At 39.5% G+C, this 22,628-nt stretch overlaps 1 protein-coding gene across 6 annotated transcripts in view; it reads right to left on the reverse strand.

Annotated features, from left to right (window-relative positions):
• SMARCA2 (SWI/SNF related, matrix associated, actin dependent regulator of chromatin, subfamily a, member 2) overlaps positions 1–22,628 on the reverse strand; it is a 119,666-nt gene that overhangs the window by 50,165 nt on the left and 46,873 nt on the right. For all 6 annotated transcript variants that reach the window (XM_058166432.1, XM_058166433.1, XM_058166431.1 and 3 more), the window contains exons 10-18: positions 21,041–21,211; positions 16,579–16,632; positions 12,737–12,867; positions 11,833–11,893; positions 9,159–9,247; positions 8,870–9,017; positions 3,841–4,004; positions 1,581–1,647; positions 794–904 (exon numbers count right to left, since the gene is read on the reverse strand). In XM_058166432.1, the coding sequence (XP_058022415.1) occupies positions 794–904; positions 1,581–1,647; positions 3,841–4,004; positions 8,870–9,017; positions 9,159–9,247; positions 11,833–11,893; positions 12,737–12,867; positions 16,579–16,632; positions 21,041–21,211 (996 nt within the window). The remainder of the gene's footprint in view (positions 1–793; positions 905–1,580; positions 1,648–3,840; positions 4,005–8,869; positions 9,018–9,158; positions 9,248–11,832; positions 11,894–12,736; positions 12,868–16,578; positions 16,633–21,040; positions 21,212–22,628) is intronic.

Below are 22,628 nucleotides of genomic sequence, written 5' to 3' on the forward strand. Positions count from 1 at the left end.
TTGTGGGGTGCATTGATAGTCTATTTGCAAAGTGCCTATATTGGGTCCCAGAAAGGGAAAAAAAATAGCTTGAAATTTTTGGAAGCTTCCTAAAGCGAACACCTCTCGTTAAAAAATGTACACGCTCTGAAATGCAACAAAGTGAACTGAAGAAAGATATAACAAATTACAGTGGGTTCCATTATTTAATTATCTTTGACAAAATAATTCTTGGAAGTACTGAAGTAATTTCCAAAGAAGGACTTCCATGTTTTAGTGTCTATTCAAAAGGTTTTCAGTTACTGTGTCTTAATGCATAAATGAAATGAAACGGTACAAATTTCAATCTGGTTTCTGTTATCTTTCCACATCTGGAAAATGTTAACAAAGCCCGATTCTCTTTTTCCCCCTTTCACTGTATTCATCTCTGCTCAGAAACAAAGAACCGGAGAAGAGCTGCAGATAAAAATGGAATAGCAGGGTTCCCAGGTAAATGGGATTCAGCAGAGGGATGAGGAGGTGGCTATTCTGCTTGACAAAGAGTAACGGTGTGGAATTTATAGGATCCACAGGTAGCAAAATCTTTTCCCTCACCAGCAATCTTGAAAGGACTCAGCAGGAACAGAGACAGTGAATGGGATGCGAAAAGGCAAAAGCAATTCAGAAAAGCACAGAACTTTTAAAGACAATAGCAATTATGGATATTGTACCTGACCCTTCAGGTTTGGTATAATTCTTGCTAACTAGGAGTGGAGGAAGCCAAAAAAGAAAAAAAAAAGCTAGCCATCAAGAAACGTTTTAAATATAATAGTACCTTAGCAAGAATGTGTTTGTCCTTTATGATGTATTCATATGTAGTCAAAAGAACGTTAAATTTCCCACTACGTAGCTGAGGTACAAGCGATCGGCGCATAGCAGGTGTACCCTGAAAAAAAAAAAAGGAAAAAAATACATCAAGGTGTTATTCACTAAAAAAGGATAATTGTGAGGTGGATTTAAAAAAAGGGCAGTAAAGCATGCCTAATATATTATTAATATTTCCAGTCCACTCAAGAGGAAGCCAAAGACAAAAAGAAACGTGGATTGAATCTTTATATTCAATAGGTCTGCTGTAAGGAGGAAAAACTAAGTTCCTCCTGTCTTTCATTAACAGAACCCCTCAATGAATCTTTTCATCAGTAAGTGATCCCCCACTTGATAAACAGCAACTGGAAAACATTGCTCAGATAGCGGTCTCATGCTGCAGTCAATCTCATGCCTGTCTCCCCAGCCTGTTTTATAACAGCAACTGTAACTAAAGTACTCTGGTGTGGACTAATTCATTATAGGTAGATTGCCATGCTACAATCTGGTATCTACATTATTTATATTTTAAAAAAGAATATGCTAATGTATCGTGATTATGATCGGGATTACTTGGAACACAGCATATTGGAATGAGTATTCGCAATTTTCTTATGCATGTCAATTCCTGAAAGTACTTGTGAGATATTACAAATCAGGGGACAGAGTTCCATAGAACAGCCACACTTTATGACTGAATAAAATTGCTCAGCGAATCTGAAGTTACAATTTTACATTCATATATAAAATATCCAAACCTTGTAAGAAATTTTCACCACAGAAGGGGCCCATTTGTCAAATTCGTATGTCCAGTTGGATAAAGTCCTATATAAAAGATTAAGATTGCAAAGTATATTAAAACTGCATTAAACATAAAATTCTGCAACCTGATGTTTACTCTCCAAGATGCAAGATGTTTAACAAAATGAAACCTGTAAACCATGTTGTACCTCTTCACTGTAACAATAGCTTGCTCTCCCATCATGTCAAAAGTACTGTCTCGGTTTCAGATCAGAATTTGACCATGTTTCTGAAACTGTATTATATGCGTACATAAACTTGTCTAGTCTGTATCCAGCAAACTGATTTTTAGTGGATTTTATGAATTTCAACTTCACTTTTAAGGACCTGTTCACAAAACTGAAAGAAGCAATGACATAACATATATTCCTACTGTATTTTTATGCTTAGATCCTTGCTTCCCAGTTCTCTTTAAAAGGCAGAAACCCCAACTGACACATACAAAAAATGTGCATATTGGTCCTATATAGTCAACATACAAATAAAGCAAAGTGGATGAACTGGGTGTCTTAATACATATACTAACACCCACAGCAGTATTCCTATTTGCATGGAATAGATCAGCATATATTTAATGCAAAGACCAAAAGTGACAAATGAAGAAATTTGAAAATGTATTAGATTAAAAAAATAATCCAGAGTCAGGCCTAGGGAAGAAATTTTTATTTTACTTTTCTTGATATTCCTATTTCTTTTCAAACAGATAATCTACAATTCTACTGCTTTCTCTCCATCAATGAATACACCAAACATATGCCTAACTGTTCAATAATATAATTGCTGCAGCCTCAATAAACCATAACATGGTTCACTGACAAGTTATTTACTCTGATGCAGAATCTGAGCTGATACATTTATTTGGGAGGCAGGGAAGGCTATAAAAAAAACCCTGCAGACATATTGCAGCACATGTATAAACAGATATCAGACTTTAAAGTGGCACTGCTGATTTTAATTAAAATCACCGGCCTTAACAAGAATCTTTTCGAAGTTAACTGCAGAAGAAGATAACTGAGCAAAACTGAGTTTAAGCTTTTCTGTCAAAACCTATTTTACACTAACACTGGATTAACCGCAAAGATGGATTAGTTAAGGAAGAAAAACGATAATCGCTACAATCACCATATGAGCAGCACTGCAATTCCACAATTCTCATTCAGCCTAAGTTAACTGGGACTTTGTAGAGTTGGAGCTCCAGCACATCCAAAAATTGTGGCTGGTGGAAGCTAAAAGATTTAATCAACTCTCCAGAACAGGGGTCTCCAACCTTGGCAACTTTACGACTTGTGGACTTCAACTCCCAGAATTCCTCAGCCAGCATGTGCTGGTTGAGGAATTCTGGGAGTTGAAGTCCACAAGTCGTAAAGTTGCCAAGGTTGGAGACCCCTGCTCCAGAAGAATGTGAGGATCCTCAAAGAAGGACATTTTGGAATCTAAAAGGGCATCATATGCAGCCAATCTCAGGTAAGAAATACCTAATAATTTTCTGTCTTGTGAATAGGAGCTAGCTAGGGTGACTAAAAGATGCAATAAATTTCAATTGCTCTAAGCCATCTGTCCCAAAGGTGCTTTTTCAGGAGGCAACTGGACTTCCTTGTTTTTTCTTTGAAGAAGTTTTGCTTCTCATCCAAGAAACTTCTTCAGCTCTGACAGGATAGTGGGGAATGGAAGGGTTTATATTCCTTGCAGACAGCTGGTCATTTGCATCCTTTCAGACCTCTTAAGCCAGTGTTGGCGAATCTATGGCACGCGTGCCGGAAGTGGCATGCGAAACGGTCTCGTGCCGATTGCGCGGCCTCGCCGGCTTGTCGCGTTGCTGTGCTCAAATGCGCGCCGGCCAGCTGGCCGTTGCACGTGCAATGCTGGTGGATCCTGGAAGTGTGGTGGTCTATCGCGCATGTGCGATGGATCACCGCACTTCCAGGGTCACTGGCCGGCGCGCATTCGGCACGGGACAGTTTTGTATGCCACTTCCGGCATACGGGCCAGCACGCGAGAACGTGAAAGGTTCGCCAACACTGCTCTAAATCATCTGGTTTCCAATCTCACAGAATCATACGTAAGGAAGGAAAGACAATCGAAGATTAAATCAGTAACATGCAGGCAGCATACTCGCGGTGTGTGCTTTATCCAGTCATTAAAGGTAAAGAAAAAAAATACACGTTGTTAATGAACCAATCACAGGAAAATATCATTAGAAAGCATCTGCCTACTTACGAGAGGGGAACAATAATGAGGTAGGGTCCATTAAGCCTTTTGTGATCCATCAGGTAAGTGATGAGCGCTATCGTCTGTATGGTCTTTCCTAACCCCATTTCGTCAGCTAAAATTCCATTCAAATTGTTATTATACAAGGAAACCATCCATTCCAGGCCCTGGACCTGAAATACAATAAAATCCCCTCAGTTATCCATAAGAGTTATATTTTCTTATTTTAACATCTCTGCTTTGGAGTCGAGCACCTTGGTGCTGACTATAAGTAGCCTAATAATAAATATCAAATATCTCCCATACACCACTGCTATATCAGTGGTAGTCAACCTGGTTCCTACCGCCCACTAGTGGGCGTTCCAGCTTTCATGGTGGGCGGTAGGGGTTTTGTCTGATACTGAAGCACTTTCCCCTTTTTTAATTTAATTGACTTTTAAAAAATTTTTCATAACATTATTTAAAAACATTTTTATTAGGTTTTCATAAAATTCCCCATGACAATTTAAATTTCTGACAATATACTATTTGTATCGCCCGTGCATAAGTTTAGTTCACGTTACATAAGTGAAACTAAATGGCGCTATAGTACGACCGCAAACAAAAGAGCCACGTCCCAGAATAGCTCACACATCTCCCGCCACACCACCCAGCTGTAACCGACAAGCAGAGCTGGTAGCCAGCGCCCTCCCCCCCAAACCCAATCCACGATGCGCAAGAGGCATGCGCAGATGACGATACACGGCGCATTACTATGGAACTGGTGGGCGGTTAGAAAATTTTACTACAAAGAGAGATACAAAAGTGCTATATATTCCACATATAGTACTAGTGGTATTCTTTTGCTCTGAAAACCAATCTCTATTTCAGGCAGTGTTAAATATTAATACTGCTCATATTGTGACATAGTTCAAGTTTTTAGCAATCAGTACAGGCTTCAAATACTACAAACCAAGAGATCTGGACTTAAAGGAAATAGTCACTGAACCTTTGTCATGGTCAGATCACTCTCTTCTTCGCCTGGACTTTCTGACCGCCATTCACCACCGCAGGGAGACGGAGCCGATACGTTGGTTCCGTCCCAGGCGCCTGATGGACCCGGATGGGTTCCGGATGGAGCTTGGGCCATTTCCTGAGGGTCTGGCTCACGGCTCGGCTGAGGAACTTGTTGCGGCCTGGGAACGGGCCGCGGCGGGGGCCTTAGACCATGTTGTGCCTTTGCGGCCTCTGACCCGGCGCAGGTCCCAACCGGCTTCTTGGTTCTCCGAGGAGCTGAGAGGGATGAAGCGCCGGAGAAGACGCCTAGAGAGTTCCTGGAGGTCTAGCCGTTCGGAAGCTGATCGGACACTAGTGAAGTCCTATACTAGGACTTACCTAGTGGCATTGAGGGAAGCGAGGCGTAGCTACGCCTCCTCCCTCATTGCATCGGCAGATAACCGCCCAGCCGCCCTGTTTCGGGTGACTCGCTCCCTCCTACACCAGGGGGAGCGGGATGACCCGTTGCAGGGACGTGCTGAGGAGTTTAACGGTTATCTATACGATAAAATCGTTCAGCTTCGGGATGGTCTGGACCAAGATTGCGGTGACGCGGGTGAGATGCTCGAGGGTGGTCTTGGCGATATTGTTTGGGATGAGTTTGACCCTGTGGCTCCCGAGGACATGGACAGGTTGTTGGGTAGGCTGAATGCCACCACGTGTTTACTGGACCCGTGCCCCTCCTGGCTGGTGCTGGCCACTCGGGAGGTGACACGAGGCTGGCTCCAGGCGATTACGATCGCTTCTTTGGTGGAGGGCGTCTTCCCGGCCGCCTTGAAAGAGGCGGTGGTGAGGCCCCTCCTTAAGAAGCCTTCCCTGGACCCGGCTGTTTTAGGTAATTATCGTCCGGTCTCCAACCCTTCGCGCCGAAGGTTGTAGAGAGTATGGTGGCATATCAGTTTCCCTTACACCTGGATGAAACTGTCTATCTAGACCCGTTCCAGTCCGGTTTCCGGCCCGGTTACAGCACGGAGACGGCTTTGGTCGCGTTGGTGGATGATCTCTGGAGGGCCAGGGATAGGGGTTGTTCCTCTGCCCTGGTCCTATTAGACCTCTCAGCGGCTTTCGATACCATCGACCATGGTATCCTGCTGCGCCGGTTGGAGGGGTTGGGAGTGGGAGGCACCGTTTACCGGTGGTTCTCCTCCTATCTCTCCGATCGGTCGCAGACGGTGTTGACAGGGGGGCAGAGGTCGGCCCCGAGGCGCCTCACTTGTGGGGTGCTGCAGGGGTCGATCCTCTCGCCCCTACTGTTTAACATCTACATGAAGCCGCTGGGTGAGATCATCAGTGGTTTCGGTGTGAAGTACCAGCTGTATGCGGATGACACCCAGCTGTACTTTTCTACACCGGACCACCCCAACGGCTATCAGTGCTGTCCCGGTGTCTGGAGGCCGTCGGGTCTGGATGGGGAGAAACAGGCTCAAGCTCAATCCCGCCAAGACAGAGTGGCTGTGGATGCGGCATCCCGGTACAGTCAGCTAAATCATGCGGCTGACCATCGGTGGCGAGTCAGTGGCCCCGATGGAGAGGGTTCGCAACAGGCGTCCTCCGGGATGAACGGCTGTCTCAAGAAGACCATTTGACGGCCGCCTCCAGGAGAGCGTTCTACCAGGTTCGCCTGGTACACCAGTTGCGCCCCTTTCTGGACCGGGATGCCCTATGCACGGTCACCCACGCACTCGTGACGTCTCGCCTGGATTACTGCAATGCTCTCTACATGGGGCTCCCTTGAAGGGCATCCGGAGGCTACAGTTAGTCAGAATGCGGCTGCGGGTGATAGATGGAGCCCTCGTGGCTCCCGCATGACACCCATCCTGCGCAGACTGCACTGGCTACCTGTGGCCTTCCGGTGCGCTTCAAGGTTTTGGTGACCACCTTTAAAGCGCTCCATGGCATTGGGCGGGTTATTCTGGGACCGCCTACTGCTACCGAATACCTCTCACCGACCCGTGCGCTCTCATAGAGAGGGTCTCCTCAGGGTGCCGTCAGCGAGGCAATGTCGTCTGGCGACACCCAGGGGAAGGGCCTTCTCTGTGGGGGCTCCCACCCTTTGGAACGAACTACCCCCCGGACTTCGTCAGCTTTCGGACCTTCGGACCTTCCGCCGCAGGCTTAAAACATACCTATTTAATTGTGCAGGACTGAGCTAGATTTTAAATTTATGGGTTTTAATTGGGTTTTATTTTTATATTTTAATAACGGGCTTATAGAATAAGTTTTTTAATTGTTTTTATATTGTATTTATGTGTTTGTGTTTTTAAGTGCCTGTAAACCGCCCTGAGTCCTTCGGGAGATAGGGCGGTATATAAATATGATTAAATAAAATAAATAAAATAAAATTTATATTTTCACGGTGCTATGGATCTATTTGATAGCATTTAGAGCAATAAAGTACATTTCCTAATCACCAACTTGCACATTACAATGAAACTGTCCTGAATATTGTTTGAAAATAAAGTATGAATGATAAAGTGATTCAATATTGCTGTGTTGCAATAAAACACAGTCAATTTAACATTTTAACTGGTAGAAGTAGTCAGCAAAACACTGCAGCTAAATGAAGTGGATTTAAAAAATAACGATTAGTCCAATACAAAGTCAGACTTCAGAAAATATGTTCTCTCATACTTCCCTTCCCTAGTTTGAGTTGCCATTCATGTTTCCCAGAAGAACTAAGCAATTTTCAAACCAAGAGCTGCACTTGGTATTTGAACAGTGTGCTGGAAGCTGCCCTCCAAAAAATAAAAATAATGATATCCCAGGTCACTGGGTAGGACTCGATAGGTAGATTGACATCATGCAATTGTATAGCATGTTGCCAGTTCAAGCCCTGAAAATCCCAGACAACAGTTTTATATTCAGTCTTGATAATAGCAGTCTAATGGAGCATTACCTTTGCTTGGTAAAGCAGTTTTCTGAATTCCGATATTTTTGACATTACAGTTATGACAAAGCAACCATAATGCCAATCTGCAGTAATGCTACTGACTGGCTAAACAAAAGATTAGCATTGGTATCAATATAAAATTTTTGTTTACAAGAACAGCCTTGGGAAACTGGATGAAAAGCTGGACAATTGAATGAAGATTTCACAGCCCACAGAAGGAGAGGAGGTGTCGAAGGCACTTCAGAAGGTACCCTCCCTAGTTTTCCAGAGTAAAGGAAAAGGATGAGAGAAATATTTTCAGATTTTCAAGGTTCTATTAATTCAACCTTACAATATGATATGTCTTTTAACAATTTATGTTCAGATGGAAAGAAACATCTATTTGTAGCTTCACTAGGCATATATAATCGCTGTGCTTCTTGTATAGCAATAGCACTTAAGACTTATATAATGCTTTACAGCCTTCTCTAAAAGATTTACAGAGTCAGCATATTGCCCTCAACAATTTGGGTCCTCATTTTACCACCTAGGAAGGATGGAAGGCTGTACCTGCACCAAATCAAAGATAATGGATATCCAAGAAAGAAGAACTGGGATAAGCTTGAGCCTGGTCCATAACACACTTTGCATGATACCTGGGCTGAAATTTGCATGATATATATTGATTTTTGGCATGCTACTAGGCCAGAAGTATGAATTCATACAACCATTGCAATAAGAAGAATGGGCACTGAAGCTCTGACAAGCTTTCCAAGGAACTGTCAAAGGCAAAATGTTTTCAAATCCTGCCCTGATAAAACCTTAATAAATAAATAAAAGTAAAAGTAAATAAATAAAAGTTGAGACTTATGCAGGCAATTCAGTGGAGAAAGGGCCAGAATCTGGTAAGCTTCATAATATGGACCAGACAATGGAGAAAGGGAGGCATGCTTTTTATTGTGTTATATGTCTTAAAATATTCAAGGGTAGAATTCAAGAATTGGGCCATATCCAAACAGAATGATTTAGTAAATCTGAAATAGTCCAGCTTTTTAAAGGAGACTAATTATGGTACAGTTTAAGGATCCTTGGCATGAAGCTCCTGCAGGAGCAATTTCCAGCTAGTATACTTGCCTGGTAATGTTTCAGGGTGCCGTTGATAAGAAGAGAGGACTGCTTATCCACTCTCTCAGCGATTGCATGAGCCACTGTATAGTAAGACTGAGAGCCTCTTGCACTGTACTGCATGCTGTATTCGTCATCCACATCTTGTTTGGCTGTCCTATAAAGCAAGGAATGGTTCGTTTTTAATTTCGCATTGATGACTTGTTTGCCATTTTATTTCTTAAAATGTGCAGAAATCTGATCTAGAAAGGGGAGCGTGCCAAATACTTGGCTGTCTCTGCTCTCCCAAAATACTCACTCAATGATTTGCTTAGCGTCTTTTTCTGAAACATCTTCAGTGTTGGGATCCAGATGTATTTCTTGTCTACTTGATTCATCTTCATCTTCCTGCAGGGGGGAAAAAACACAACAATCTGTGAAGTCAATCCCACATGAAATGCTTATCAGTAAGAACTCCAAAGGCCGGTTACAATTTTCCATTATGTTTTGCTTCCCTCCCCAATTTCCTCTCCCTCGTAAAACAAGAAACTGCCCCACTGAGATTTATAGAGAAGTAGCTTTTGTTAGTTAAAAAAAAAAGAGTTTAGCCTGATTATAGGAAATCGGTTTTATAATTTTGCAATATGAATAAATAAGTTTGCAACATGTAATTTCTGATGCTTTTAAAATAACCAGTGGAGGTGAACATTCTGTTTTGTGGGATTGTTTTTTTTAAAAAAAATATTCTGACTTTATTATTTTTATTAATAAGATGAGGTGGCAAACATACCTAATATCTAACACTCTTTCCTCCTCCTATTGGAAAAACAATTTCCCAGTGAAGTAAATTGGGCTGAGAGACAGTGACTGGCCCAAAGTCACCCAGCCAGTTTTTCATGCTAAAAGCAGGACTAGAACTCAGAACTAGTCCAAGTCACTGTACATGACATCAGCAGAATATCTGACATGTATTCCATGTGTGGTATTTCTCACACAGTTTTTCTACTATATATACCTCAGTTGAGTTAAACATTTTCTATTTTTAACCATAATTGGGAAGAATTCAGAGCTTTCTAGGTGGTATAGGTCTCATTTATTGCTCTTCTTGTCTCCTTAGTCCTAAAATAAATTATTCTGCTGGGTCAGAACCATAAGCCTCTGTAATGGACAGGACTGATTAGCATATAAAACGAGGACCTTGAGATCCCAAAGCAAAAGCAAAAAAAAAAAAGGTACAGTATATAAATCTTACAGATTTAATAAAAACCCAAAGCACTTGCTCTTGTGTTGCTCTATAGCAATGCATATCTACTTCCCTAGCTATTACTGGCAGTAGTTTTAATGGCAGTTTTAAAAATTACTGAATAGATCCTTGACTGCTAACATCACAAAGCAAACACAAAAAAACCTCCCTCCCACCCCAAAAAATCCTCACACACTACCTTTCCACTTCTAAACCATTTAATGAGAAACTGATTAAAATATAATAGTTTTCAGACAAACTGTATGAAGGAAAAAATATTTAAGAAGACCTATTACCAATTATATTAAAAATTAACAATCTATATCCATTTTGATAAATTGCAATATCTTTAAACCCCCAAAAACCCCATTACTTACTGTGATTAACAACCATCAGTAATCAAAAAGAAATCTGGCATCCTTCCTTGCTTAAAGATTTATAACTAGCTATTTTTCCAGTTAGTTAATTAGGTTATAGTACTGTAATTTACGACCCAATTGAAACATTTTATTTAGACAAGAAAAGTCACACAAATTAGTATTATTATGGCTTATTATTGTTATGGTACAAGGAAACTGGGAGACTGGATGATACACGGTGGATTTTATTTTAATTAGGTTCTTTGTTTCTTTATTTATTGGAATTTCTATTCCTGCTTTAAATTAAACAACCTCATGGCAAATTAAAACAGTAAATTAAAATAATATATAACACACAATAATAAAATAAATAAACCTGATCATTCATAAAACCAAAGAAACAATATGATGCCTAAATAAACTGACCATGGACACCATCAACTTGGATAACTTCCAACTACTAAATTCCCTATGGAAGAGCTGCTTTCCAGAAGAATTGTGTTTGTTTGCAATAGTGGTGAATATCTATAGCTTGAATGTAGGATGAGGGTGGAGGTTCATTCTTTGAGCTTGTGGATTGGTTTCTGAACGTTTTCTTACTAGGCTAGATAGCATCTTCAGCGGAATTGAGGGGACGTCAATGTCGGTGTTTTTCTGCTTATAAGGGCTTTGTGCGATCACAAGACCACACAAAGCCCTTATAAGCAGAACACCACCCACACTAGCCTGGTAATGAAACGTTCAGAAACCAACCCACAAGCTCAGAGAATGAACCTCCACCCTCAATTGTGTTTGTGCTGTTTAGCCACAGTAGGCAGATTGTGTAAACTGGAGTTCATGACTAAGAAACATTACGCTTGGGCCCTCCAGCCTCAACCTTAGAGATATTAGGAATAGATAACCAGGATAAACTAATGCAATGAGTTCTACCTGAGGCTACCTTTGAATATTATTCTGTAGCTACCACTGATACAAAAGACAGCTGCCACACCACACCACACAGGATGGCTCTACCTGGAAAAGGTAGTCTTGAAGATACCTTGGACCCAGGCCAATGAAAAGCTGTAAAAGTCAGCACTCTGAATGGTACCCTGAAGCCCTCCGGCAACCAAGAGAGCGGCCACTGTCGATGAAGCTGGATGAAGATGCTCTCATTCCTCAGCATGTAGGCAGCTGAGTTTTCTACCAATTGTAGCTTTTTAGTGGTTTGCAAAGGTAACCCCATGCACAATACACTGTGGTAGTCTATTCAAGTATTTATTTAGCAGTATTACAGAGTTGTACCTATAACTTTAATAGTTAAGATTTATTTTTGCATGCTTATTTTTACTCTGTTATCAAAAAATATTTTTCTAGATAAAGAGGTACATGAAGAGAGAGTGTTCACTTACATCTTCTTCATATTCTGAGCCACTTTCATCTTCACTGTCTGACCTGGGAGCAACTTCATAGCTGATCAGGAAGAAGCAGGTGAAACAGTATGAGTAAGGGAACTCCTCCAAAATAGCAACCCTTTAAAATGTTTCTAAGAAAGAAGTACTTCAAAGAAGTACAAAAATAACTTTAAAGATATCAGAGAAATCAATTATGGGAGAAATCATTCATGGACTTCCAGAAGAAACAAATTGGCTCACAGTGCTAAAATTATTGCTCCACAGTAACTAGTCACAATGGGCAGAGTTTACTTACATCCATCGTATTCTGCTCAAAAATGTGCTCAGAGTTGACTTTCCTCAGAAAAATGCACCCCTCCATAAGTAAATATTTAAGAAAGATCCATAGGAGCTTGTGCATTTAGAAGTAAATAGATTTTAATAAACATATAGTAGTAAAGCTGCATATTATAGCATGTTGCAGATAAAAAAAGCTGCAAATTTTTGAGCAAACAGTGACCAAACACAATTCAAGAGCTGCGGTGGCGCAGTGGTTAGAGTGCAGTACTGCAGGCTACTTCTGCTGATCACTGGCTGCCAACAGTATGACAGATCGAATCTCACCAGGCTCAAGGCTGACTCAGCCTTCTATCCTTCCGAGGTCGGTAAAATAAGGACCCAGATTGTTGGAGGCTGATTCTGTAAACCACTTAGAGAGGGCTGTAAAGCACTATGAAGCAGTATATAAGTCTAAGCGCTATTGCTATGCTATACATAAAAAAACCAACAATGCTAATATGAATGAGGTTTAGAACCATTTACATATGTGTAAATTAAAATAAAAAATCTGCAAATACTTAGGCTGCATGACTGTAATGCAAAAGCATTGGGTTATGCATTAGGAGGTAAACTGATTACTTACCCTGGGTTCATTTCTAACCAAGCATCCAATTGACTTGCTTTAGGAGCTTCTGGTCCAAGGAGAACTTTGCCTGTTTCTGTATGAGTTACCTTGACCGGGAGATCACTCATCTGACTGCTTTCATCTATGAGCTAAATATTAAGGAGAAGCATATATTTGAATTTGTGTAGAGAAAAAGATTCTGTGAGACAAAGAGTGAAAATCAGTTCTAGTAAATTCAAAGTTCTTAATATCACACCATTTATTTATTTATCAGGGTTCAAAAAAAAAAAAGACAGGGTCTTATTTTCGGAGGAACACAGTAGTAAGGAAGAAAACATAGTTGGCGTATTCAGCCTAGGAAGCAGGCATGAAGAAGTAAAGTGAATTATCCGTTTTGGCCAATTTAATGATGCTTTTATTATTAATAAATTCTTCAGACAACAAAACAACAGTTATGTACATGGTTATCGCCAGAAGGAGTACACAGAAATCAAGGTACAAGGAAATAAAAGAGCTCAGTTATAACAGCAAAGACATCATCAAAGGCTGTGAAACAGATCATGTGAACTGCTTATGTACAAGTTCCGAATCAAAGTAAAGCCGAAGAACAAAGCCAGCCAGTTTCCAAGACATGAGCTTGACCACAAATGCATCATTTTCAAGAACAGCATCGGGAACTGCAACGAAGGCCTGAAGCACATTTATAGGGAGAATGAATGTGAAAAGAGACTGCCAAATACCAAGAAACAGAAGAAATCAAACTGGATATCAGAACAGATGGTGAACACTGCCAGGAAGAGAAGAGAAGCCAAGAAAGACAAAGATCTCAGGAAGGAACTTAACAAAGAATTTCAGAGAACTGTTAAAGGAGACAAAGGAGCTGTATTACAATTTTGGTAGAGAAATATAATGTGGAGATAGACCAAAAACAAGGGAAGTCCTTTGAAAGATGTCTGAAGGAGCTTCCAACCTTAAATTGGACACCGATGAATAGTGACCAATCCAAAGAGGAACAAACAGATGGAAGTAGTACAGTGAAACTGAGTGTAACCAGATGTCAACATCTAAAGATAGCTTGGAAGGTAATCTGAATTTATAAGAACTTCTAATGGAAGAAGATGAAATTAGCACTACAGCAAATCACCAAGCTGGAAAGCTACAGAACTGATGGAATATCTACAGAAATACTACAAGCAACAGAAGAATCAATAATGGGTGTAACCAAACTATGCCAGCAAATCTGGACAACAGCTGGACATTGGCCAACAAATTAGAAGTTACCAGTAGTAAAGAAAGGAGATTTACGCGATTACATAAAATTCTCTATTTCATATGTTAGCAAAGTACTTGTTAGGGCCATCTAATCATGCAATCTTGCTCAGAAAAGGTAACGCCAGATGTTCAAGCTGGTTTTAGAAAAGGCAGAGGACCAAGGTTCATTTATTGCTGATGCATCCTGGATAATTGAGAAAGCCAAAGAATGCACAAAAGAAATCAACATGTAGTTCATCAACTCTAGAAAGGCCTTGAATGAATCGATCCGAATTGTGGAATGTGTTCAAGAAACTGGGATTCCTAAAATATATTATTGTCTTCATATGAAATGTACACAAAGGATAGGGACACACCAACCAAATAGAAAAGTGGCTCCAGGTTGGCAAGAGGATGAGAAGGTACTCAGCTCTTTCCTTCCTTCCTTCCTTCCTTCCTTCCTTCCTTCCTTCCTTCCTTCCTTCCTTCCTCCCTCCCTCCCTCCCTCCCTCCCTCTCTCCCTTCCCTACCCTAATGAGGGAAATAGTACTGGAAGAAGAAGATTTTAAGATTGGGTAACATCAATAACCTGCCCTATGTTGGTGACACTACTTTGATAACTGAAAATGCAAATGATGTACAAAATCAAGGCACACAGGAAAAAACATGAGACTACATGTTGTCTTCCTTAAAATAAGGAAGACTACACTAATGTTAGTGGTAAAATAATCAACCTGAGAAGTGACCAGACACTGAACTAGTGGACCACTTTTGCCTTTTAAGATCAACTATCAGCATTAACAATTTTTTAAAAATGCTATATGCTAGGATTGGGTAAGGCTATCCCTGTGCACATTCTATGGAAGTGGAAGTTGGATTTTGAAAGCAAGACACTTTTGGATTTTGGTGTTGGAGAAGACTCTTGAGAATATCAGGAAAACAAACAAAAGGATCGTAGAACAAATCAATCCAAAATTCTCCCTTGGGAGAATGTTGTTTTGGAAATAATGTTTTCCAAATATGACAGCCTCAAATGGTCATATTTTGGAAACATTATGCAAAGAATAAGCTTCCTTAAGAATGCTAGGACATTAATAATGTTAATAACGCTAGGACAAGTGGAAGGAAAAAGAAGATGATCAGCAGCATGGTGGATGGACGAAATTACAACAGCAATATGAATGCAACATTGAGAGATATAAAAGGCCAGGTTGAGAACAGATCATACTGAAGAAAGTTTATCTATGCAGTTGCTAAGAGTCTATCTTAACTTGATGATACTTCATCAATTCAACGTTATGAGTTTACTATTGACCTTTAAGTTAGTCTCACTGATTTCAGTGAGACTTTCTAAGGAAACATGCAATGACATGTATTGTAGAATAAGCCTCTTTGACTGCAGTGGGATAACTTTCAGATATAACTGTACACCAGAATTATCTCAATGCCTTATAAAAACATCTCAGTCATTTTAAGTAATCTTGGAGCAAACTTTTAAATAGTAATGTGTGTCATATTTTTAGCATAAGACATCATCATAGAAACTTTATGGTTATTATAGTGCATTCTAGCATGCTCATTAGTGAGATAGCTCATTAAATAGAAGTGTACTCATTAAAAACTTCAATTAGATGTGTTGGACAAAGTGTCTTGCATTAAACCAATTTACTAGGCATCTTATTCCATATGACAAAAGAAAGCATACGGTAAATCTACTAATGTAAATATGCCTGATTAGATAGACTGTAATAATCCAATTTACTGATGAAGGGAAAAGCTAAAACTGTGTTTTTTCATGTTGCAAAAGCAAAATATAATTTTAAATGATGCCAACTGTATGGATGTTAATATGAAATATACTATTTCCTAGCCTATACAACTGTAACCTCCAAATTATGTATTAAGAAATCATGATCATTAGGATTTTCTTTAAAGTTTTTCTTATTTATGCTGCATCTACATAAATGGTAACCTCACATTTCAATCTATCATTTACAATCAATAGAAGGCAACATCTATGCAATTAAGCTAATGTTAATTTACATCCATCTTTTCCTACGTTCTAACCTTGTATTTACAACCTCCTTTAAATATGATGGAGGAAAATAATGATATCAAAAACACATACAATTTTAAAATAAATACAGCATATACAAGCCTAGACATAGTAAGTAAAACTGAATATACAAGATGCTTCTGCCAATGAGAAATTAAAGGCAAGTTAGTTCTCTCAGTTCTCACTTCCCCTTGCAAATCCAATATAGAGCATGTTAGATGAGAAGCTGATTCCAAGGCCAAGGGAGAACTATATGGATTAAAGTTCCTTTGTTGAAGAACTTTTAAAATTTATTTTGTATAATTGGTTTTACTACTATTGACAAAAGATGTTACATAGAGGCTTCATTATCTGCAACATAATTTATAAACAGGATTATTGCTTTCTAAAAATATCTATAATTCATGCTGAGAAAAATAGTTCTTTGTGTTAACCTTGTTGCCCCTCTGCTCCCAAATTTATTGAAATACAAAACATGACATGTTGTTTAGCATTATAGTAACAGAGGCTAATATATTTGAAATGCTTCCTCAGAAGAAAATAGAATTCTTACTTCTCCATCAGGACCAAGTCCAGATCCTATTCCTTCCGTGTTGTCTTCTACCTTCTGAAATAAAAACACATGGATTGTTAATACTTCAGCAGAAGTTCTGTTTTAAAATATTTAAATTGTGATTTCTTAAGGTGAAGGCGGAAAGCAAATGCCCCAAGTTGAGAAGATGGCCCAAGCGGGCAATTAGCTTGGACTTTTGCTACACAAATTGAAGAGGGCAAGGTCTAACTCCATCCCCACCCCACTCCAAAAATTGAGCCTTATCCAGTCTTTCCCAGCTGAAAGATGCCAGTCTGAACAGATTCCTGTGAAATGGTCACAGAAAAATAAAATAGTTAGTTTGAACTCTACATGTATGGGTCTGGTTGTTCACACCCGACACTTTATTGAATTTTGTGCAATTAGACAGGTCCCTTCAGAGTCACACTGAAGTCACACTGATTTCATATTCAAGTATAAACAAAACGATACATTTTCCAACTGCATACTGTCTCTAGACTAGTCCCCTTATTTAAAGCAGGAAATGAAATGCTATAATTACATCCTGCCTTAGAAACTGGAACTTGTGCATAATTTAATTATATACAGAAATGAACCCAGTTTATCATTTATTTCATCATTTATATCCCACTTCTAATTCAACAGATCCCAGATAGTCACACACAACATACAGAAGTCCTCAACTTACAACCACAAGTGAGCCCAGAATTTATGTTGCTAAGTGAGAAATTTGTTAAGTGAGTTTTCTCCCATTTTACGACTGTTCTTGCCACATTTGTTGAGTGGATCAATGCAGTTGTTAAATTAGTAACATGGTTGTTAAGTGAATCTGGCTTCCCCATTGACTTTGCTTGTCAGAAGGTCGCAAAAGGTGATCACATGACCCTTGGGCACTGCAACTGTCATAAATACGAACCAGTTGCCAAGCATCCAAATGTAAATCACGTGACCATGGGGCTGCTGCAATGATTGTACATGTGAAAAATGGTCATAAGTCACTTTTTTCAGTGATACTGTAACTTTGAATGGTACTAAACAAACTATTGTAAACTGAAAACTTCCTGTACGTTTTAAAACCAATATATTTAGGAGTAGTTCAAAAAAACTCTTTAAGTTCCAAATGGACTGCTCCCTTTCCGAACACCAAGACAGTAGGACCCTGACAACATCTCAGGGATAGGTAATTCCAGAAAGTCAGGGCCAACACCAAAAAGGCCTGCTTTCAGCTACTTTCTGAAAGGAAACTACAGTATCCACTTGGCAAGCCAATCACACAAAATAACCAGACCTCCATTTGAAGAATATAGTTCCATATTATGACACAAGGACCCAAGCCATACAGCTTTAGAAATAATAAACGCACTCTTAATTATAGCTGAAGATAAAATGGCAACCAGTGCAGCAGCCATAATTTAGATGTCCCATTGCTAAAGTGGATCTCCCCCATCTTCAGAGTACCACACTCTGTACCAAATGGAAGCTTCTGAGATGTCTCCAAGTAGAGAGGGCACTGTAGACATGCAAACTTTATTAGCTTCTAGTTCTGAAAGCTTTTCCCATCAATTCCTGCTGTTATCTGTGCCTTGGGATGCATTTCCCTTCTACTCAATTTCATTTCTGGATGTGCCCATGTTGGGAAGTGAAGAAGCCAGGATGGGAGGAGGAATGTTACTAATGCTCCCTACCTCTACTCATCGGTCAGCAGGAATAAACTCCTAATAAATTTGCAGAAAAAGGAATTATAAGTGTCAGGAAACTTTTCTGCTGAGTTGGAAAAAGATTATCATTTGATTTTAAAGATGGATTTGGGGTTGAGAGGCGGGCACATGTTGATGCATAGTATGCAAATGAGTTGCTTTTAGCAGTGAATGGAGGAGAAATAATTTCTATGGAATGAAAATCAATTGGCTTTAAAAAGAGGTGGGGGCCAATGATTTAAATTTGTAAGCAATCCTCAAATAATCATCTTAATAACACTGAATTAATTATCAGCTGGCTCTACCCCTTTTTGGGGAATGCAGTGCTGTCTATCACAACTGTGGCTCTTAAGCATTTTTGCAGGAGGATGCTAATTGCTGGTACCATCTTGGTGAATTTGAGTAGAAGTTCCATTTCAGTCATACCTCCTAAAGGTATGGAGGTTTGAAATGAGAGGAAAGTGTGTTTCCATCCCACTGTTTCTCCCCACTGAGCTCTTACTGTATTCAGGCAAATACCTGAACAAGCATTTTGCTTCTTCTTGCAAAATTTTAACTAGAGATCCTGCTCAGGAGCAACCTCTGGTATGGAGAGAAGTCAATGATTTGCTGGACCTCACTGAAGTAGACCCCATCAAGGTGTTGGTAGGGGCAGCAAAGGCTGAAATATTAGTTAGTTGGGCAGTGGCAGGCAAATAGGACGGAGAGTTGTGGGCATCTGTGCTGCATCAAAGACCTTAGAGAACTGTAGACACCTGAAAGGTGGTAGGTATGTGTCTCTAGCCTAATTGCTAAAACCCTATTTCTGGCTTTTATTTACTTTGTTTTCTTTTTTTCTTGGTAGTGGCACAAAATATAGAAAACTATTTACACAAAACCTGGCAGAAAGCCAACGTCAAGCAAATCCTGGTGGCAGGCAGGTGCAGAAAGCAGATAGCTCTTACATTGCCTAAAAGCTTATTTTAACAGCAAGCAGTCTCAGCAACTAAGAGGAGGCCTTCTATATATTAAAAAGGGCCTGTAATGTCACACCTCCTCTTAATTAGCTCTGTTAAAGAGCTGCTCAGAACTGAGAGTTTAAACAGGACTTCACATGCAAAGTACTGATGTTAAGCACAAAGCAGCCACATATTATCCTGCATATGAATAATGCCCAAGCATATAAAATTGCAATGGAAGACCATTAAGCCTTTGATGCAGAAATAGCAAAGAAAAAGTGAAAACAAACTAGATGAGGAAGTATTTGTAACAGAAAGGCTAGATAACACATTTTCAATTCTTTAAGGGTTTATCAGACCAGAACACTGTAATTTTACAAAAAGAAACACCTTGCTTTGAATTGCTTATAATTCTTAGACACTACCTTTCCTTGGTTAGGACGTGAATTATTAAGTTTCTACCACTGTTAGACTGTGAATCTGTCGATTACCCACAGATAATAAGTGTTATGTTTTAGGCATCATGTTATATTTGCGTATCAATGAGTTAGAACACTTCAAATTATCAAGTTCCTTATCACAGCTATTCCTAACTATATTTCTAATTAGCAAGAGTGATTTGTTCTGATAAAAACATTTCATTAGTTAGACAGTAGTGTTAATGTTTAATGATCCTAAGTTCAATCAATTATATGTCACCCTAAAGAATGTTAAAAACAACTTTAAGTATACCTTACACCTCCTTTTATTAAAGAAAAATCAATGTTTATGATATGAAAGGATAAGGGCTAATTTAAAAAGGAGTCATTTTTGCATATTAATCCATTTTAAATACTGAAAATACAGTAAAATGCTTCTTTCAGGAGCCCATTTAAAAATATGTATGGTAATTTATAAAATGAACCAGGGTCAGATTGTAAGGAAACATGAGTGTGTACAGTATACTGAAATGTGGGTCATTTCATTTCCATTTTTTTCCCCTGCCATTAGACTTGCCCAGCTTATTAAGGTCCCTTCCCCAAGGTACAGGGATATAACAAGCAGCATTCAGAAGTGAGAGAAAAATCCATCTACTAAGAAGATAAAAGCAAAAACCTTTAATATGGATTCAACAACAAACATTTATGCTTATATCACCTCAGGTTTTGACTATTTTATCACTATTTTCAGAAGACTGGAAAGACTCCCTTGAGACTCCCTTGAGTGTCCTTTTCTTTCTCTATGTCAATGTTTTCCAACCACTAAGATGTGCAGACTTGAACTCCCAGAATTCCCCAGCTCATATACAGGTAGTCCTCGACTTACAACAGTCCACTTAGCAACTGTTCAAAGTTATGACACTGAAAAACATGACTTATGACCATAGCAGCATCCCCATGGTCACATGATTTACATTTAGATGCTTGACAATTGACTCATATTTATGACGTTTGCACTGTCTCAGGATCATGTGATCATTTTTTGCAACTTTCTGACAAGCAAGCAAAGTCAATGGGGTAACCAGATTCACTTAACAACCATGTTACTAATTTAACAACTGCAGTGATTCGCTTAACAAATGTGGCAAGAAAAGTCGTAAAATGTGGCAAAATTCACTTAACAAGTTTTACTTAACAACATAAATTTTGCGGTCAACTGTGGCCGTAAGTTGAGGACTACCTGTACTAGGTTGACTATCCCCAAACCTGCTGAGGTTGAGAAACACTGGGCTATGTACATGAAAAGAACTGAGAAAACCTTCTATGAAAATGCCTTGGAAGAAAGCAAGTATATAACAGGAGATTTCTTTAAAAGACTTTTAGTAACAACTGAACTCTATATACTTGCCTTCTTTCTTCTTCTCCTCTTCTTTTTTTCTTTGGCAGCTTGTGCTTGCTTGTGTTCCCACACCAAATTTGTCAGATTGGCCACATATTCATCAGTTTGCTGCAGCAGATAAGCTAGACGTCTGTCTTTTTTCTGATCAATGAGTTTGCGGTAGCCTTCTTCATCTTCAGCCTAGAGACATGAGCAAATGAAAATTCACATAACGTACTACCTGATCACCATAAAACACTTCAAAGGGACAGGATCAATTTGTATGTTTTAGTTTAAATCAGGCATGTCCAACCTGTGGCCTATGGCCCGTGTGTAGTCCTGGATTGCTAGTATTGCAGCCCAACAAGGTTGTATAAAAATACTGTACTTTTTAGAGTATTAGATGCACTCTCTCCCCGCCCCGCCAAAGAGGGTAGAAATGTTGGTGCGTGTTATACACTGAATACAGCCATTTTTGGCCTCCCGAAACCCCGCCCCATGCATCCCATTTTCGCAAAAGGGTTTGGGAGGCCTGCAGAGTGTTCCTGGGGGCGGGGGTTGGGAGGCCAAAAACAAGGCTATTTTTCATGAAAATGGGCCCCATTTTTGCCCTCCTAATCCCCCACGTGTTGTGTTTTTGCTGTTCCCAGCCCCAGGAGCACTCTGCAGGCCTCCCAAACCCTCTGTGCGCTCCAATTTTGCAAAAAATGAGGCTGTTTTTGGCCTCCCCAACCCCATACACGTTGCGTTTTTGCAAAAAAACCACAGAGTGCTCCCGGGGGCCGGGGAGGGCAAAACCCAGACATGCAGAGGCCAAAAACTATTTTTTTTTCTTGTTTTCCTCTTTGAAAGCTTGGTGCATCTTATACTCTGGTGCATCTTATCATCCAAAAAATATGGTATTTTTAAAAAGTAAGTTTGTTATTTATATACATTAATTATATATTTTATATGTGGTCCAAGACAATTTCTCTTCCCTCAAAGTGTCCCAGGCAAGCCAAAAGGTTGGATCCCAATGGTTTCAATGGTTGCGGGAAATGCAGTTATAAATCAGGTCTACAAATTAGACTGTACTTCCTAATCTAGGGGTATCAACTGATCACTTTATTGTTATTTAAGACATATAACACAGTGATGATTCTCAAAGCCCCACTGGAGAGTCTAGTGAGACACTGTTTTCTACTGTTTTTAGAGAAGAGATGGGTAATATGGGGGCATACAAATGTTTATGAACTTCATCTTCCACAATTCCTAGCAGTAAGCAAACCAAGTTTGATTTGGGATTTGAAGTTCAATAATATTTGGAGAATAAACATACCAGGTAAAACTATCAATATACTTCTTTCCCCTCAATGTGCCAAGTTTACAGTAAACACTATCAGAAAATCTTGATTTGGCTTGAAAATTCAATTAAACACACATCACTGATAACAATGACATTCCAAAGTTTATCATGATCAAACTACTGTTTTGATATACTATTCATTTTCAAAACATGCCTGAGAATAGCAAATAACTGAAACATTTATTTTTTTAGTATGATTCAAATATATCTGAAAGGGAAGGAAAATAATAGAGTTTGAAGAATTTGAAAGAAAGGCTTAGTATGACAAAAATT

The sequence above is a fragment of the Ahaetulla prasina genome, chromosome 2 (genome assembly GCF_028640845.1).
Source record: "Ahaetulla prasina isolate Xishuangbanna chromosome 2, ASM2864084v1, whole genome shotgun sequence".
In the NCBI taxonomy this organism is placed as follows: Eukaryota; Metazoa; Chordata; class Lepidosauria; order Squamata; family Colubridae; genus Ahaetulla; species Ahaetulla prasina.